Genomic DNA, 12185 nt, shown 5'->3' with positions numbered 1-12185 from the left:
GATACGAGTGCTCATTGATCTGGAATTCAGAGTGCCACGGGGTCTCCAGAGGTCACGCGCAGCAAGCAGGGAAAACGAACACTCAGAAGACCTGTCTTGAGGAATCTTCTGATTCATCTAAAATGCTTAATGACATACCTGTTGGTGCTTACGTGGGTGTTTTTTTCCTGAACTGTATTTATCTAAAAAGGAATGACTTATGCCCTCCTCAGAGGTACTCAGACCATCTCCTCTGGCCCCCGGATCCTTGGTAAATGAAGTCTTGGTGTACCAAGTCCCTTCCAGCCCCTCCTGCAGGATGACCGGGGGGCACCACTCCTACCGCTCCTGGGGCTCCCCACATCCGTCTCTGTGTGACAGGAGGAACGCTTCCCATAGCAGACTGAGCAAAAACAGGGCTCAAAATGGTTAGACACACCATAGCTCCGTTTGAAAATATACACACATAAGGGGAGAAAGGATGGAAAGACCTCAAAATAGCTGCCATTGTGTTGCCACGGGCATGCACTGGGGGGAGCGGAGGTGACTGGTGATTGATTCATTATGGGTTGATCGATGGGGTATTTGACAAATGCTGGCTCTGGCAGCACATATACTAAAATTGGAATGATACAGGGATTAGCACAGCCCCTGACCCCTGAGGAGGTATGGTGTGCAAATTCATGAAGCATTCCATATTATTTTTAAAAAAATTATCTGGGAGGCTGAGGTGGAAGGATTGACTGAGCTTGGGAGTTCGAGGCTGCCCAGCTGACACTGCACTGCTGCACTCAAGCCTGGGCGAGAGCCTATCTTAAAAAAAAAAAAAGAAAAGAAAGAAAGGAAAGGAAGAACAGGAGAGAAAGAGAGAATGAGAGAAAGAAAAAAAGAACAGAACAAAAAGAAAAAAAAGAAAAAGTAAGACCTCTTGTTCTGTCACGAGGGACCTCTGCAGACCCTCTCCTCCCCAAAGGTGGGTCCTGTGGTCTAGAAGATTCCCTGTACATTGCGAGCCACCCCGCCCAGTAAAAAAAAAATTGGCCGGGTACAGTGGCTCACGCCTGCAATCCCAGCACTCTGGGAGGTCGCTGCGGGCGGATCCCTTGAGCCCAGGAGTTCAAGACCAGCCTGGGCAACACAGCGAGACTGTCTCTAATATACGTGTGTGTGTATATATACATATATATGAAAACGTCTCTATAATACGGCAATAGGAACTGTGGCATCAATGTATGGATACAAGAGGCCCTCGAGAGAGGGGTCCCGGCCGCGCTCACCGCCGTAGTAGGGCAGCCACCGGTACCGCCGCCCCTGGAACTCAGCTCCGTCGAACTCCGCGCACTGCTCGGCCCGGAAGTCCCGGGCGCCATCGGGGCAGCTCTGCGGGGCAGAGGGGAAGTCGGGGTCCAGGAGGCGGAGTCCGAGGTCCGCCCACCTCCCTCCCCGCCCTGTCCCCGCCGCCCGCCCTAGCCCAGGGAGCCCAGGAATCTCCCTCGCCTGCCCCGAGCCGCTGGAGGTGGAGTCTGCCCCCCAGACCCCCGGACTCCTGTGCGCGCCCCTCCATGGTGCTCTAGGCTGTGGAAGACAAGGCCAGTCCCCGGGGGCAGGGTGAGGAACGGGCTCCCACGCAGCCCTGCTGTGGATTGGCAGGAGGACCCCAGGCTGGGCCAACCGGGCAGCCCCCGGCCAGAGGCGGGCATCCCTGTGGGGACGTCGGCCGGGAGGGGTTGGGGTAGCTGGTGCCCTCGCCCGCACCCCGTGGGCTTTACCTCAGTGCGACAAGAGCGGTGGCTCCGGGCGGGGCCCACGCAGCTGGCGCCTCCATCTCTCCTGCGGGACCAGAGCACCGGGAGGACCCGGACCGAGACCCAACGTCCCCACCCCCGTGCTGGGGCTCCCTGCAGGCCCCAACTTCTGCAGGGCTCTCCAGTGGGAGCAGCAAGGTGAGAGGGCCGACCCCTGGCGGGGCGTGAGCGACCGGTGTTGGTACTTGGGAGAAGCGGGACTCAGAGCCCTACCCGCCCTGTAATTTGAATTTAAGGCGGGACCACTCCACTGCCTCTTACGGCAGATTCCCAGAGAAGACTCTGCATGAGATGTAATACCTGCGTGAGATGTAATACCCACCCGCCTGGCACAGCCATCCTGCGATCTAAGCAGGACATCAGTATAAGGCTTTTAGGATCATTCCTGGTCGCTCATTCCTCCTCACATAGGGTTCTCAGGAACAACCCCTATACTGGGACAGAGGCACCTCACTACCCCTTCTGTACCCCACCTTCTCCACTGACCCTGCCAGAGTGCAGCACACACAGCAAGCACTTAATAAATCGCTTGAAATGGGGAACATCTATACTTGGCAAAGAAGCCACAGGAATTGGGAATTGCCGGTTGAAGATTGTTTACTGGTTCCACCAAAATTGACTGCACCTGCCATAGGGCAGGCAGGTGCAGCATCAGGAGCTGGAGACCAGGGGCAGCAGGCAGCACCTGTGCTCCAGCTCAGAGTGGAAGGCCCTGGGAAATGGTTTGATTTCCTGTGCTGAACTGATGCTGCTTCCAGAATGAATCTGCTGCTTGGTGGGTTCTGCTGATGTGGCCAGTGCTAGCCTAGGCCGTGACTGCCTAGCCTACCACCCAGAAGCTCCTGCTTTAACAAGCCGGGCCATTTTCGTCTCTCCTACCTCTGGGAGTAGCAGGGGCGCTCCCGGAAACTGACGCCCCCTCCACAGGTCCGGGTGCAGGGGCTCCACTGGCCCCAGGGTCCCCAGGTGTCACTCTGCCGCCTCACCTTGGGAGCCTGCAGAAGACGGGACCATGTATCAGCAGTGGCCGCTCAGAGCCTGAGCCCAGAGGCCCCTCCAAAGGATGCTCCGCCTAAAAACACTCCCTCACCCATCAAGGAGCCTGGGATTCTCCCTTCCAGGGCCCACCTTTAGGACTCAGCAACACCGCCGGGCACCCCAAAACATATTCCTTTTCAGAATTAGCCTGCTTTCCTCATAAGCAGCTGAAAGCCAGGCCTGGAGGGCAGGAGCAGGAGCAGCTGGGAAGGGTTTGGAGTTTCAGGGACCACTGCGGGGAGGAACCCTACAGCCAGGGGCAGTTTGAGGGTCCAGGCATTTGTGGGTTAACTGTGATGTAGGGGACGGGGCCCTAAAAGAAAATAAAGGGAAGCAGCATGGGGGGGGATCCTGCTAATCTGGCAGAGACTCCCAGGGGTACCCCAATATTCATCCCCTCTACCCATTGTGAGAGAACCCTTGAAAACTTGACTCAGCTGGGTACCTGGCTGCCCAAAATTAAAAAAAAAAAACACTTTCTAGACTTCCTGCAGCTAACTGTGGCTACATCACTTAGTTCTCATCAGTAAGATGTAAATACAAGTGTTGGGCAGCTGCTGCTAGTAATCTCCTTAAGAGAGAGGCTGCATGAGCCTTTGTGCTTTTCTCCTTCCTCCTGTACTCTTTCAGGCTGTCTGGAAAGCAGATGTGATGGCTGGAGTTGGAGCAGCCTTTTAGACTGTGAGGTAACTTGGAAATAGAGGCTTCAAACAGTGAAGCAAAGATAGAAAGACTCTAGAGCCTGGAGGATTTTGTGCAACAGAATAGCCCCAGACTTCTGACCCCTGGGTATTTATATGAGAGAGGAATCATGTCTGTCTTATTGAAGAACTGCTATTTGAGACTCTACACAGGATTATAATCCTAGCAGATACATTTTCCCACCAGAAAGACTGGACCTCTTGTAGCTGGCATCAGGAATCCACATGCCACACACACATTATCTCATTTCATCCTCACAACAACCCAACAGACGCCATTGCATGAATAAGAAAAGTGAGGCAGAGAGAGGAAGCCACAGAGGAAGAAGTGGGCACAGGAGCCGGCCAGTCTCACTACAGGCCTCTGCTCCCCTGCCGGGGCTGTGTGTGTGTGTCCCCACCCACTTGGGGGAATCAAATGAGACGCTAGATGATTCCCTGCAGGGTTGGACAGGGATTAGATGTAACTTCACAATTTTGCCAGGAGGCATACGGTGTACATGCAAACATTTGCTGGAAGGGGACTTTCTTTTAGGGTATCACCAGAAAAGGTTCTCAAGGAAATCAGAGAAAGAGCTCAGTGGTCACATAGAAAAGCGCCTGGGCGCAGTGGCTCACTCCTATGATCCCAGCACTTTGGTCTCAAAAAAAGAAAAGCAGGCTCTTCCTTTCATGGTGATCCCTAAGCAGCTTCGCTGGATCTCAGGTGAGGAAGGAGGTTTACTCATCTCTGGTGCCAAACATCTAGTTATCCTTGTCTTATAACAAAACCCAGAACCCTGAGGCAGAACCAGCCATGCACAGACCACGCTAAGCTTGCCGAACCACACACACCAGCAAGAAGGACGGGCTGGCCGGATGAAAGGTCTTAGCTTTCACTTTGTAAAATCATCTACTCCTTCAAGTCTAACTTGAACACAAATCTCTAAGCTTTCGAAACCTGTGAGCCAAAACATCAAAGTGTTCTCTCATTGAAAGTTAAACTGAAATTTACTTGGATCAAGTTTCTGTTTCACAAGGAAGATGCTGAGTGTTGAGCGTGAAGGATGACGTTCCAGAGACAGCCTGCGGCCCCAGCTGGGATTCCAGCACCCGCCCCCCACGCACAGCCTCAGCCCACATTTTAAGTATTCAGGAGACGTCTTCAGGGGTGGCTGCTTTCTTAGCTGCTGGCCTGGGCCTGGTTGTCAATTACCCTCTGACCAAGGCCTGTTTGGATGTCTGTCTTGGCTCCTTGGCACAGCAGCCAGCAAAATCCACCCTTCCCCGGAGCTGGGCTGGACATACTGGTGTGGCCAAGGCAACGAGGGGTACCCCTGCAATGGAGCCACCGCCTGGCCATGAGGATAAGGCGGGGGCAGGACTGGTCTGAACAAGGGCCCCCTAAGAGACATGCTGTTTCCAGAATGCCCTCTTGCCTCCTGTGCCCAGCCCCCGTGAGGCAGGTGTCCACTAGCCAAGAGCCCTAGTCCATCCGTCCCATTCTAGAACCGTGCTCTGTCCACGCACTCCACACTGTCTCTCCAAGGAAGGAAAGCACCTTCAGCCACAGGCAGCATGAGCACACTGTTGCTCTGTAATTACCCAAACCATGAACTGCCCGACGTGGTGTGAAGCCAGAATGAGCTGATCCAGCCAGCCTCACCTGGGGCCTGCCCTCACCTGTCTCATGCTGCTCTAGGCGCCCCGCCCATGCCTCCTTCAACTCCCACCTGGAGCCACTCAGGGGTCCCCTTTCCTGCTGCACTGTTTCCAGGGGAATCAAGTGCCCAATGTGCGTGTGTGTGTGAGAGACAGAATGCATGCACACCTGCATGCAGGTGGGAACAGAGGCTGAGGCCCAGGAGCACGCAGGCCACCGCCTTTATTCATCTGCTCATTCTGTTCAGGCTGACCGTTGGCAGCATAGGTGATCCAGAGAAGGTGTTCGGACTGAGTGGCTCCTGTCCCAGCCACGGAGGGAGGCAGTGGAGCTGTGAGCGGGGCCACACCCCTGCAGAGTCACAGACGGCAGGGAGAGAAGAATTATCCGCCCAGGCTGCACCCAGCCCCATCTGAGACTCACACTAGGAGGAGGCGGCAGCCGGATGAGGCTACTCAGCGCAGCCTTAAGGGAGAAAAGGTTTAAGAGAACCAAGGGCACTTTGGAAACCTTGATTTGTTTCATCTGCATGAAAACCTCTGGGGTGGGCATTATTACCCCCAAATTAGAGCCGTCTAAGGCTTGATTATTTGCCTACGGTCATGCAGCTGTCAAGGTGGCTCTGGGATTTAATCCTGGGGCCTAGACACTGTCCTGGTGCCCCCTCCACCTGGGCTTTGGCCTTCATGCAGCTGGGCCACCAGCACGTGCTGAACGACCTGAGAGTGGCATTTAGGAAGCAAGGTTCATGGGGTGGCAGAGGGGACCGCGGGTAGCTGGCAGGTGGTCGAGAGGACATGAAAAAGGCTAGCTCTGGCCCACCCTCCGCTCCAGCTGTGGCATATGTTGGGTTCACAGGGCTCTTGAAGTGCCCAGTCCCATCTATGGGACCCACTTCTAGTGGGAGAAGTGCCCACTGCCATCTGTCCTGCCTGCCCCACACAGCCCTGCAGAGGAGTCCTTCTTAGCCTCCACCCACAGACGCCAGACGTGGCATTTCCCCCTGAACTCCTCAAGGCAGAAAACAGTTTGGGTCCTTTCTCAGGGATCCTTCCTCTCTCACCTCCTACCTGCCTCACACACGGGTGGGCAGGGCTGTGGCTCACCCTGGGAGATTTCTCCTGGGGCAGGACAGGGCCCAGCTGACTCTGCGGCTTCTATTCTGCCAGGCACCGAGCCAGGGCAGTACCCAGCTCTGCAGACCCTCTCCTCCCCAAAGATGGGGCCTGTGGTCTAGAAGATTCCTTGTACATCCTCAAGACCCAGGGACCTTCTCTAGAGAGCCCTGGCCTTTGGGCCCCTGTTAATGAAACAGCAACTCTGACCACCAGCCAGCTTCCTGTGTCCACTGTCTTAATTAGCAGTCTAATACGGTAGTCACTAGCCGCATGTGACTGTTTAAATTAATTATGGCCAGGCGCGGTGGCACACGCCTGGAGTCCCAGCTACCTGGGAGGCTGAAGCAGAAGAATTGCTTGAACCCAGGAGGTGGAGGTTACAGTGAGCGGAAATCATGCCAGTACACTCCAGCCTAGGTGACAGAGTGAGACTCTGTCTCAAAAATAATAAGTATTTTAAAAATTTAAAAATAAATTTAATTAAAGTCAAGTAAAATTAAAACTCACTTCACCCACTTTCAAGTGTTCAATGGACTGAGGGGCTACCTATTGGACAGCAGAGAAACAGGACATTTCCGCCATCTCAGAAGGTTCCATAGGACAGCCCTGCCCTAGGTGCTACCCTAAGGGGAAAGCAAATGACTGGCACCCCAAACCTCTAGGCCCAAACACCCCAGCTTAGGGGAAACTGTGGCTCCAAGCAGAAGACAGGTGTCTGGTGGGATGGGCCACCCAGCCCTGCACCTTGACTGGTTCCAGCATTGCCCCCACCTGTCCTTCCACCTTGGAAAACCACCTGGGGGAGGGGGTTCTGCAGCACTGGCGGGGACTCCATGGAGTGCTCCCACCACCTTCTGAAGGAGGGAAGCCCTGAGAAGGTGCCATTCCTACAAACTGCGCCCTGCAGCCTGACGGGCCGTTCTGAGCACCCTGACCAGCCGGCTTCAAGGGCCCAGCCCTTTCTGAGGGAGCTCAGCGGCGCGGGCTCGCCTCATCCCAGCCCATCGTCCCTTTTCTGGGGACGCTGCCTGCGGGTCCGCGCGTCCCCGTCCCCGCCTCCCCTGCAGGGTCTTCCCGGGGACCGGGCAGGGCCGCACTCACCGAGGACCCGGGCGCTGGAGCCAGCAGCAGCGGCAGGAGCAGGAGCAGCCGCATCTCAGCCTGCAGGAGACGCAGCGGGTTAGAGCGGCCCGGGGCTCCAGCAGCTGTCCTGGGGGCGGGCGCGAGTGTGTGGGCGCGTCGCTCCCTGTGGCCCACAAGTGACCAGGAGACCCGCAACGGGACCGCCGGGCGCGCCTCGGTGCACCGCAGAGAACACAACGTGCGGGCGCCCCGCCGGACAGCTCAACATGTGAGCGAGAAACGAACGGCCCATCCGCAACTGGCAGAAGTTCAAGAACAACTTGTTTCAGGGTTCCAGAGGGATAAAAAAAAGAGAGCAATTAAAAATACTTCTATGTGGTTGAAAAACAAGGAGTTCAGAATCCGAGTAATTAGACTCACTATTTTAATTCAGCAAGGTTCCTTTCAAAAAAGCTATTACATCAGATGTTTAAAAACTCCTAATATAGGCTAAAAAAAAAAATCAAGTCTCTGAAGACACTTTGAAAACTCAAATGTTCTAAAAATGTTAATTGTATCCCATTTAAAACCCAGGCCAGCATTTCTCTGCACAGGGAAGATCCATAAGCAGCCTCCATAACCAGCATGTGTATGCAGTGCAGTGTGTGCGCCGTGCAGTGTGTGGTGCAGCGTGTGCGCCGTGCAGTGTGTGGTGCAGTGTGTACAGTGCAGTGTGTGGTGCAGTGTGTGCACCGTGCAGTGTGTGGTGCGTGTGCGCCATGCAGTGTGGTGCAGCGTGTGTGCAGTGCAGTGTGTGGTGCAGCGTGTGCGCCGTGCAGTGTATGGTGCAGTGTGTGTACAGTGCAGTGTGTGGTGCAGCGTGTGCGCCGAGCAGTGTGTGGTGCAGCGTGTGTACAGTGCAGTGTGTGGTGCAGCGGGTGTACAGTGCAGTGTGTGGTGCAGCGTGTGTACAGTGCAGTGTGTGGTGCAGCGTGTGTGCAGTGCAGTGTGTGGTGCAGCGTGTGTGCTGTGCAGTGTGTGGTGCAGTGTGTACAGTGCAGTGTGTGGTGCAGCGTGTGTACAGTGCAGTGTGTGGTGCAGCGTGTGTGCCGTGCAGTGTGTGGTGCAGTGTGTACAGTGTAGTGTGTGGTGCAGTGTGTGCGCCGTGCAGTGTGTGGTGCAGCGTGTGCGCCATGCAGTGTGTGGTGCAGCGTGTGTGCAGTGCAGTGTGTGGTGCAGCGTGTGTGCCGTGCAGTGTGTGGTGCAGTGTGTGTGCCGTGCAGTGTGTGGTGCAGTGTGTACAGTGCAGTGTGTGGTGCAGTGTGTGCGCCGTGCAGTGTGTGGTGCAGCGTGTGCGCCATGCAGTGTGTGGTGCAGCGTGTGTGCAGTGCAGTGTGTGGTGCAGCGTGTGTACAGTGCAGTGTGTAGTGCAGCGTGTGCGCCCTGAAGGTGCAGTGTAGTGTGCAGTACAGTGTAGTGTGTGCTCAGGGCAGTGTGCAGTGCAGTGTGTGTGGAGTGTCTGTGGTTGGATGTGTGCGTGCATGGAATGTGCATGTGCAGTGTGCAGGGCGGGTCTATGTGCAGTCTGGTGTGTACTATTTGGTGCAGGTGTCCAGTCTGTATACACACTGTGCAGTGTGTATGTGTACATACATGTCACTGTATCGCAGAATGACATAAGCAATGTGCTCCATTCAGTGCAAAACATTAAAACAAGTACCAGCGTGTAGATTTGAACTTTAAAATCTGTAATTCTACCAATGTTCTAATTTTTTAAGGTATAAAATGACTTCTGCTTACAAGGATAAAACACAGCATACAGAAGCCAAGCTCAGCAGAAATGTAACCTGGCACATTGAACAATGTACACACTCGTTAATTTGGCACAGTGAGTCATTGAGTCATTATTCTTGTGGTCAAGTTCGAGATTCCTGGGGTTGGAGGGTGAGGGAGGGGAGTTGCTGCCAGGGCCCTGCCTCTGGTCTGTCGGGGGTAGTTCCCAGAGCAGGAGCCCCCTGCTAGGGCTAGGCTAGGCCTGCTAGGGCGGGCGAGGCTGAGGAAAATACGGGGGAAAGAAGAATTTTACTTGTAATTACTCAGAACACCACTGCCTCCGCTGCAATTGCACTGAACTCCAAGCCCGTATCTGCCATTCCAAAGTCTGAAAAGTTCAGTTTTTTCGGTTCATTTGGTGGCAAACAACCCCTTCGACTCCAAGACCAGTCCGGGGTCTGGTCACGGAGCTGCTCCGAGGGCCGTGGAACCTCGACCTCTCCTGCCGCCCGAGGGCAAGGGCCAGGTGGTCCCGGGCACGCAGGGTGGGCGCCCTCAACGTGATGTTCCTGGGGAACGCGTCTGCCTTGGGCTAGGGCCGCAGGCGGCGGCCAGCACACAAGGGCGCAGAGGGCGGGAAGGCGGGTGGCCGCCGACCGAGCCTCCCCCTGCACGGTCCCCAGCCGACTCGGGGACCGCCGCAGTCCGCAGACGCCCGTCCCCGTGGTCCCCGCGCACGGCCCTCCTCTGCATCGGTCCCGCCCTGACCAGGCACCCCGCGTCCCCACTCCAGGAACTTGCCGCGCACCCCCGAGGCGGCGAGGCGCGGTTCCCACGGGAGGCCCGGGATGGCCGCGCAGGTGCCGGCAGCCGCAGGGGCTCCCGGACCCTCCAGGCCCGCGGCCCAGTGGCACCTCCCGGGAGGGGCGCGCAGTCTCCAGGGCCTCGCCTTCACCACGCACCCGGAGCGGCGTCCCCATGAAGGAAGGAAGGTCCCATCGGGCGGAGGGTGGGCGCCGGGGCCGCCCGGCACCAGCTCCCTGGCTCCCGGCATTTCCTTCCCTCCCGGCCGGAGGCGCGCGGTGCCGCGCGATGACCCTGCGCCCACCTCGGGAGAGCGAGCCGGGGCGGGGTCTCCTCTGCGGACCCCCACTTTCTCCGACACTCCAGTCGCCCGTGAGCCAGGCAAGCAAATTCCTACAGAAGCCCCGGGATGCGCCGCCCCCGCCTCTGGTCGCCCGCGGGCTTCCAGTCCCTCCGCCTCCCTACCTGTCTTCGCGGGCGCCGGGAGGCTGCACCCAGGGCCGCTCCGTCGGTGCCCGCCCAGGCCCAAGCCTGCGAGGTCGGCCGGCCGGCAAGGAACGCCCGCAGGGGTGGGACTTTCTCTCTCCGCCGCTGCCTGGCCTCATCCTCCACCCCGCCCGGTCTCCCTTACCCACCTCCAATCCCCGTGGGAGGACAGAGCCCTTGGGAGAGGCCCTCGTGGTGACTGGTGTTGCCCGGGGCCTCCACACGCTTGGGTCTGTGCCAAGGCTTGGCTAATCCTCCACTCTGGTCACCCTATCTGTCCTGTCTTGGGTCAGCGCCAGTCGCCTCTCCAATCCCATTTCCCCTTGCCCGACCCTTCTAGCTTTGCCCTATCCGCTCCTCTTCATGCCGACCCTACACACAACACACCTCTGTGTCCAGCCACTTTCCTTCTCCTCCACCCCTGGACCCTATTCTTCAGTCACAACTGAGTTTCTCCACACACACTGCTGTTACCCATCTCCCAGCACCTTTTCTCACTCAGCATGCACCCTCCCAATCCCCTCTACCTCTCAAACCCCTACTCAGCCCTCAAAACCTTGGTCAAATGTCCCTTTCCTTCCTTTCTTCTTTCTTTCCCTCCCTCACTTCCTTCCTCTTTTCTTTCTACTTTCCTCCCTCCCTTTCTTTTCTTTTTTTCTTTTCTTTTTTTTTTTTTTTTGAGACGGAGTCTCGCTCTGTCGCCCAGGCTGGAGTGCAGTGGTGCTATCTGGGCTCACTGCAAGCTCCGCCTCCCGAGTTCAGCCTCAGCCTCCTGAGCAGCTGGGACTACAGTCGCCCGCCACCATGCCTGGCGAATATTTTTGTATTTTCAGTAGAGATAGGGTTTCACTATGTTGGCCAGACTGGTCTCCAACTCCTGACTTCAGGTGATCCGCGCACCACAGCCTCCCAAAGTACTGGGATTACAGACGTCAGCCATCGCGCCCAGCCGCCTTCTTTTTTTAAATAGAAACAGGTCTCGCCATTTTGCCCAACCTGGTCTCGAACTCCTGAGCTCAAGCAGTCTTCCCACCGTGGCCTCTCAAAGTGCCACTGTGCCCAGCATGTCACCTGCTTTCGAAGCCATCTCCACACCACACCAGGCCGATGGGGTGCATGTCCTGCCCCCTTGGTTTCTGTCCCTGTTGCTGTGGTTTGCTCAGCTGTGAATCCCGGAGGTCAGGGCCTGCCACGCAGCCCGACCGCCTGTGCCAGGGCACTCATTAGCATCAAGGCAGGGGCTCAACATGTGATCAACTTAATTTGTTTTCCTGGTTGTCCTTTTTCACAACCAAGACACTCTTTGCCTGCCATTCCTTTTTTGAAACTGGAATTCACTCATCTTTAGAAACTGGTCCTGGGCAGGAGGGAGGTTGGGGGAAGTTGGGGAGAGGTTGAGGTGGGGTGGCGAAGGCTGATCCCCTTCCCCACGCTCTCCTGCCTTCAGCCCCTTGCTGGCCCTGCCGCTTCTCCCTTGGCCTCATTTGGGCAAAGAGAAGTCACCAGTGGGAAGCTCAGCCCCGCTTCAGCCCCCCGATTCCTGCAGCTCCCTGTTTGGACAAAATGCTTATTAAAACATGGCCAGTTTAAATCAGGCACATTTCTTACCTATCAATGAAGACAGGAGGAGCAGCAGCTGTAGCAGGGCCCCTGGAGGGTTGTGTGAATTCTTAAGCAAAGATAAAGCTTGGCAGAGAAAGGGGAGTGGAATCACGCAGCCTCTCTAAAAAGGAAAAGCACTTCTTCCATTCAACAAGCCCGGCTCCCTGCCCCCACC

At 56.4% G+C, this 12185-nt stretch overlaps 1 protein-coding gene across 24 annotated transcripts in view; it reads right to left on the bottom strand.

Moving 5' to 3' along the window:
- Nucleotides 1–12185, bottom strand: part of PAPLN (papilin, proteoglycan like sulfated glycoprotein) — a 40097-nt gene extending 27912 nt beyond the window's left edge. For 12 of the 24 annotated variants that reach the window (XR_012415928.1, XR_012415926.1, XR_012415930.1 and 9 more), the window contains exons 1-4: nt 7385–7441; nt 2664–2779; nt 1749–1809; nt 1257–1359 (exon numbers count right to left, since the gene is read on the bottom strand). Coding sequence is in view for 16 of the 24 variants with exons in the window: in XM_073997703.1 (XP_073853804.1) it covers nt 1257–1359; nt 1749–1809; nt 2664–2779; nt 7385–7438 (334 nt within the window). In the remaining 8 variants the exon portion in view is untranslated. Of the gene's footprint in view, nt 1–1256; nt 1360–1748; nt 1810–2663; nt 2780–5333; nt 5517–7384; nt 7686–10080; nt 10320–10387; nt 10450–11479; nt 11640–12016 lie in introns of those variants that run through there. The other 12 variants (XM_065549022.2, XM_005561702.5, XM_073997708.1 and 9 more) reach the window with 6 other exon arrangements.

The sequence above is a fragment of the Macaca fascicularis genome, chromosome 7 (assembly GCF_037993035.2).
Source record: "Macaca fascicularis isolate 582-1 chromosome 7, T2T-MFA8v1.1".
In the NCBI taxonomy this organism is placed as follows: domain Eukaryota; kingdom Metazoa; phylum Chordata; class Mammalia; order Primates; family Cercopithecidae; genus Macaca; species Macaca fascicularis.
The sequence above is the reverse complement of the archived record's forward strand: the minus strand, read 5'-3'. Positions and strand labels throughout refer to the sequence as shown.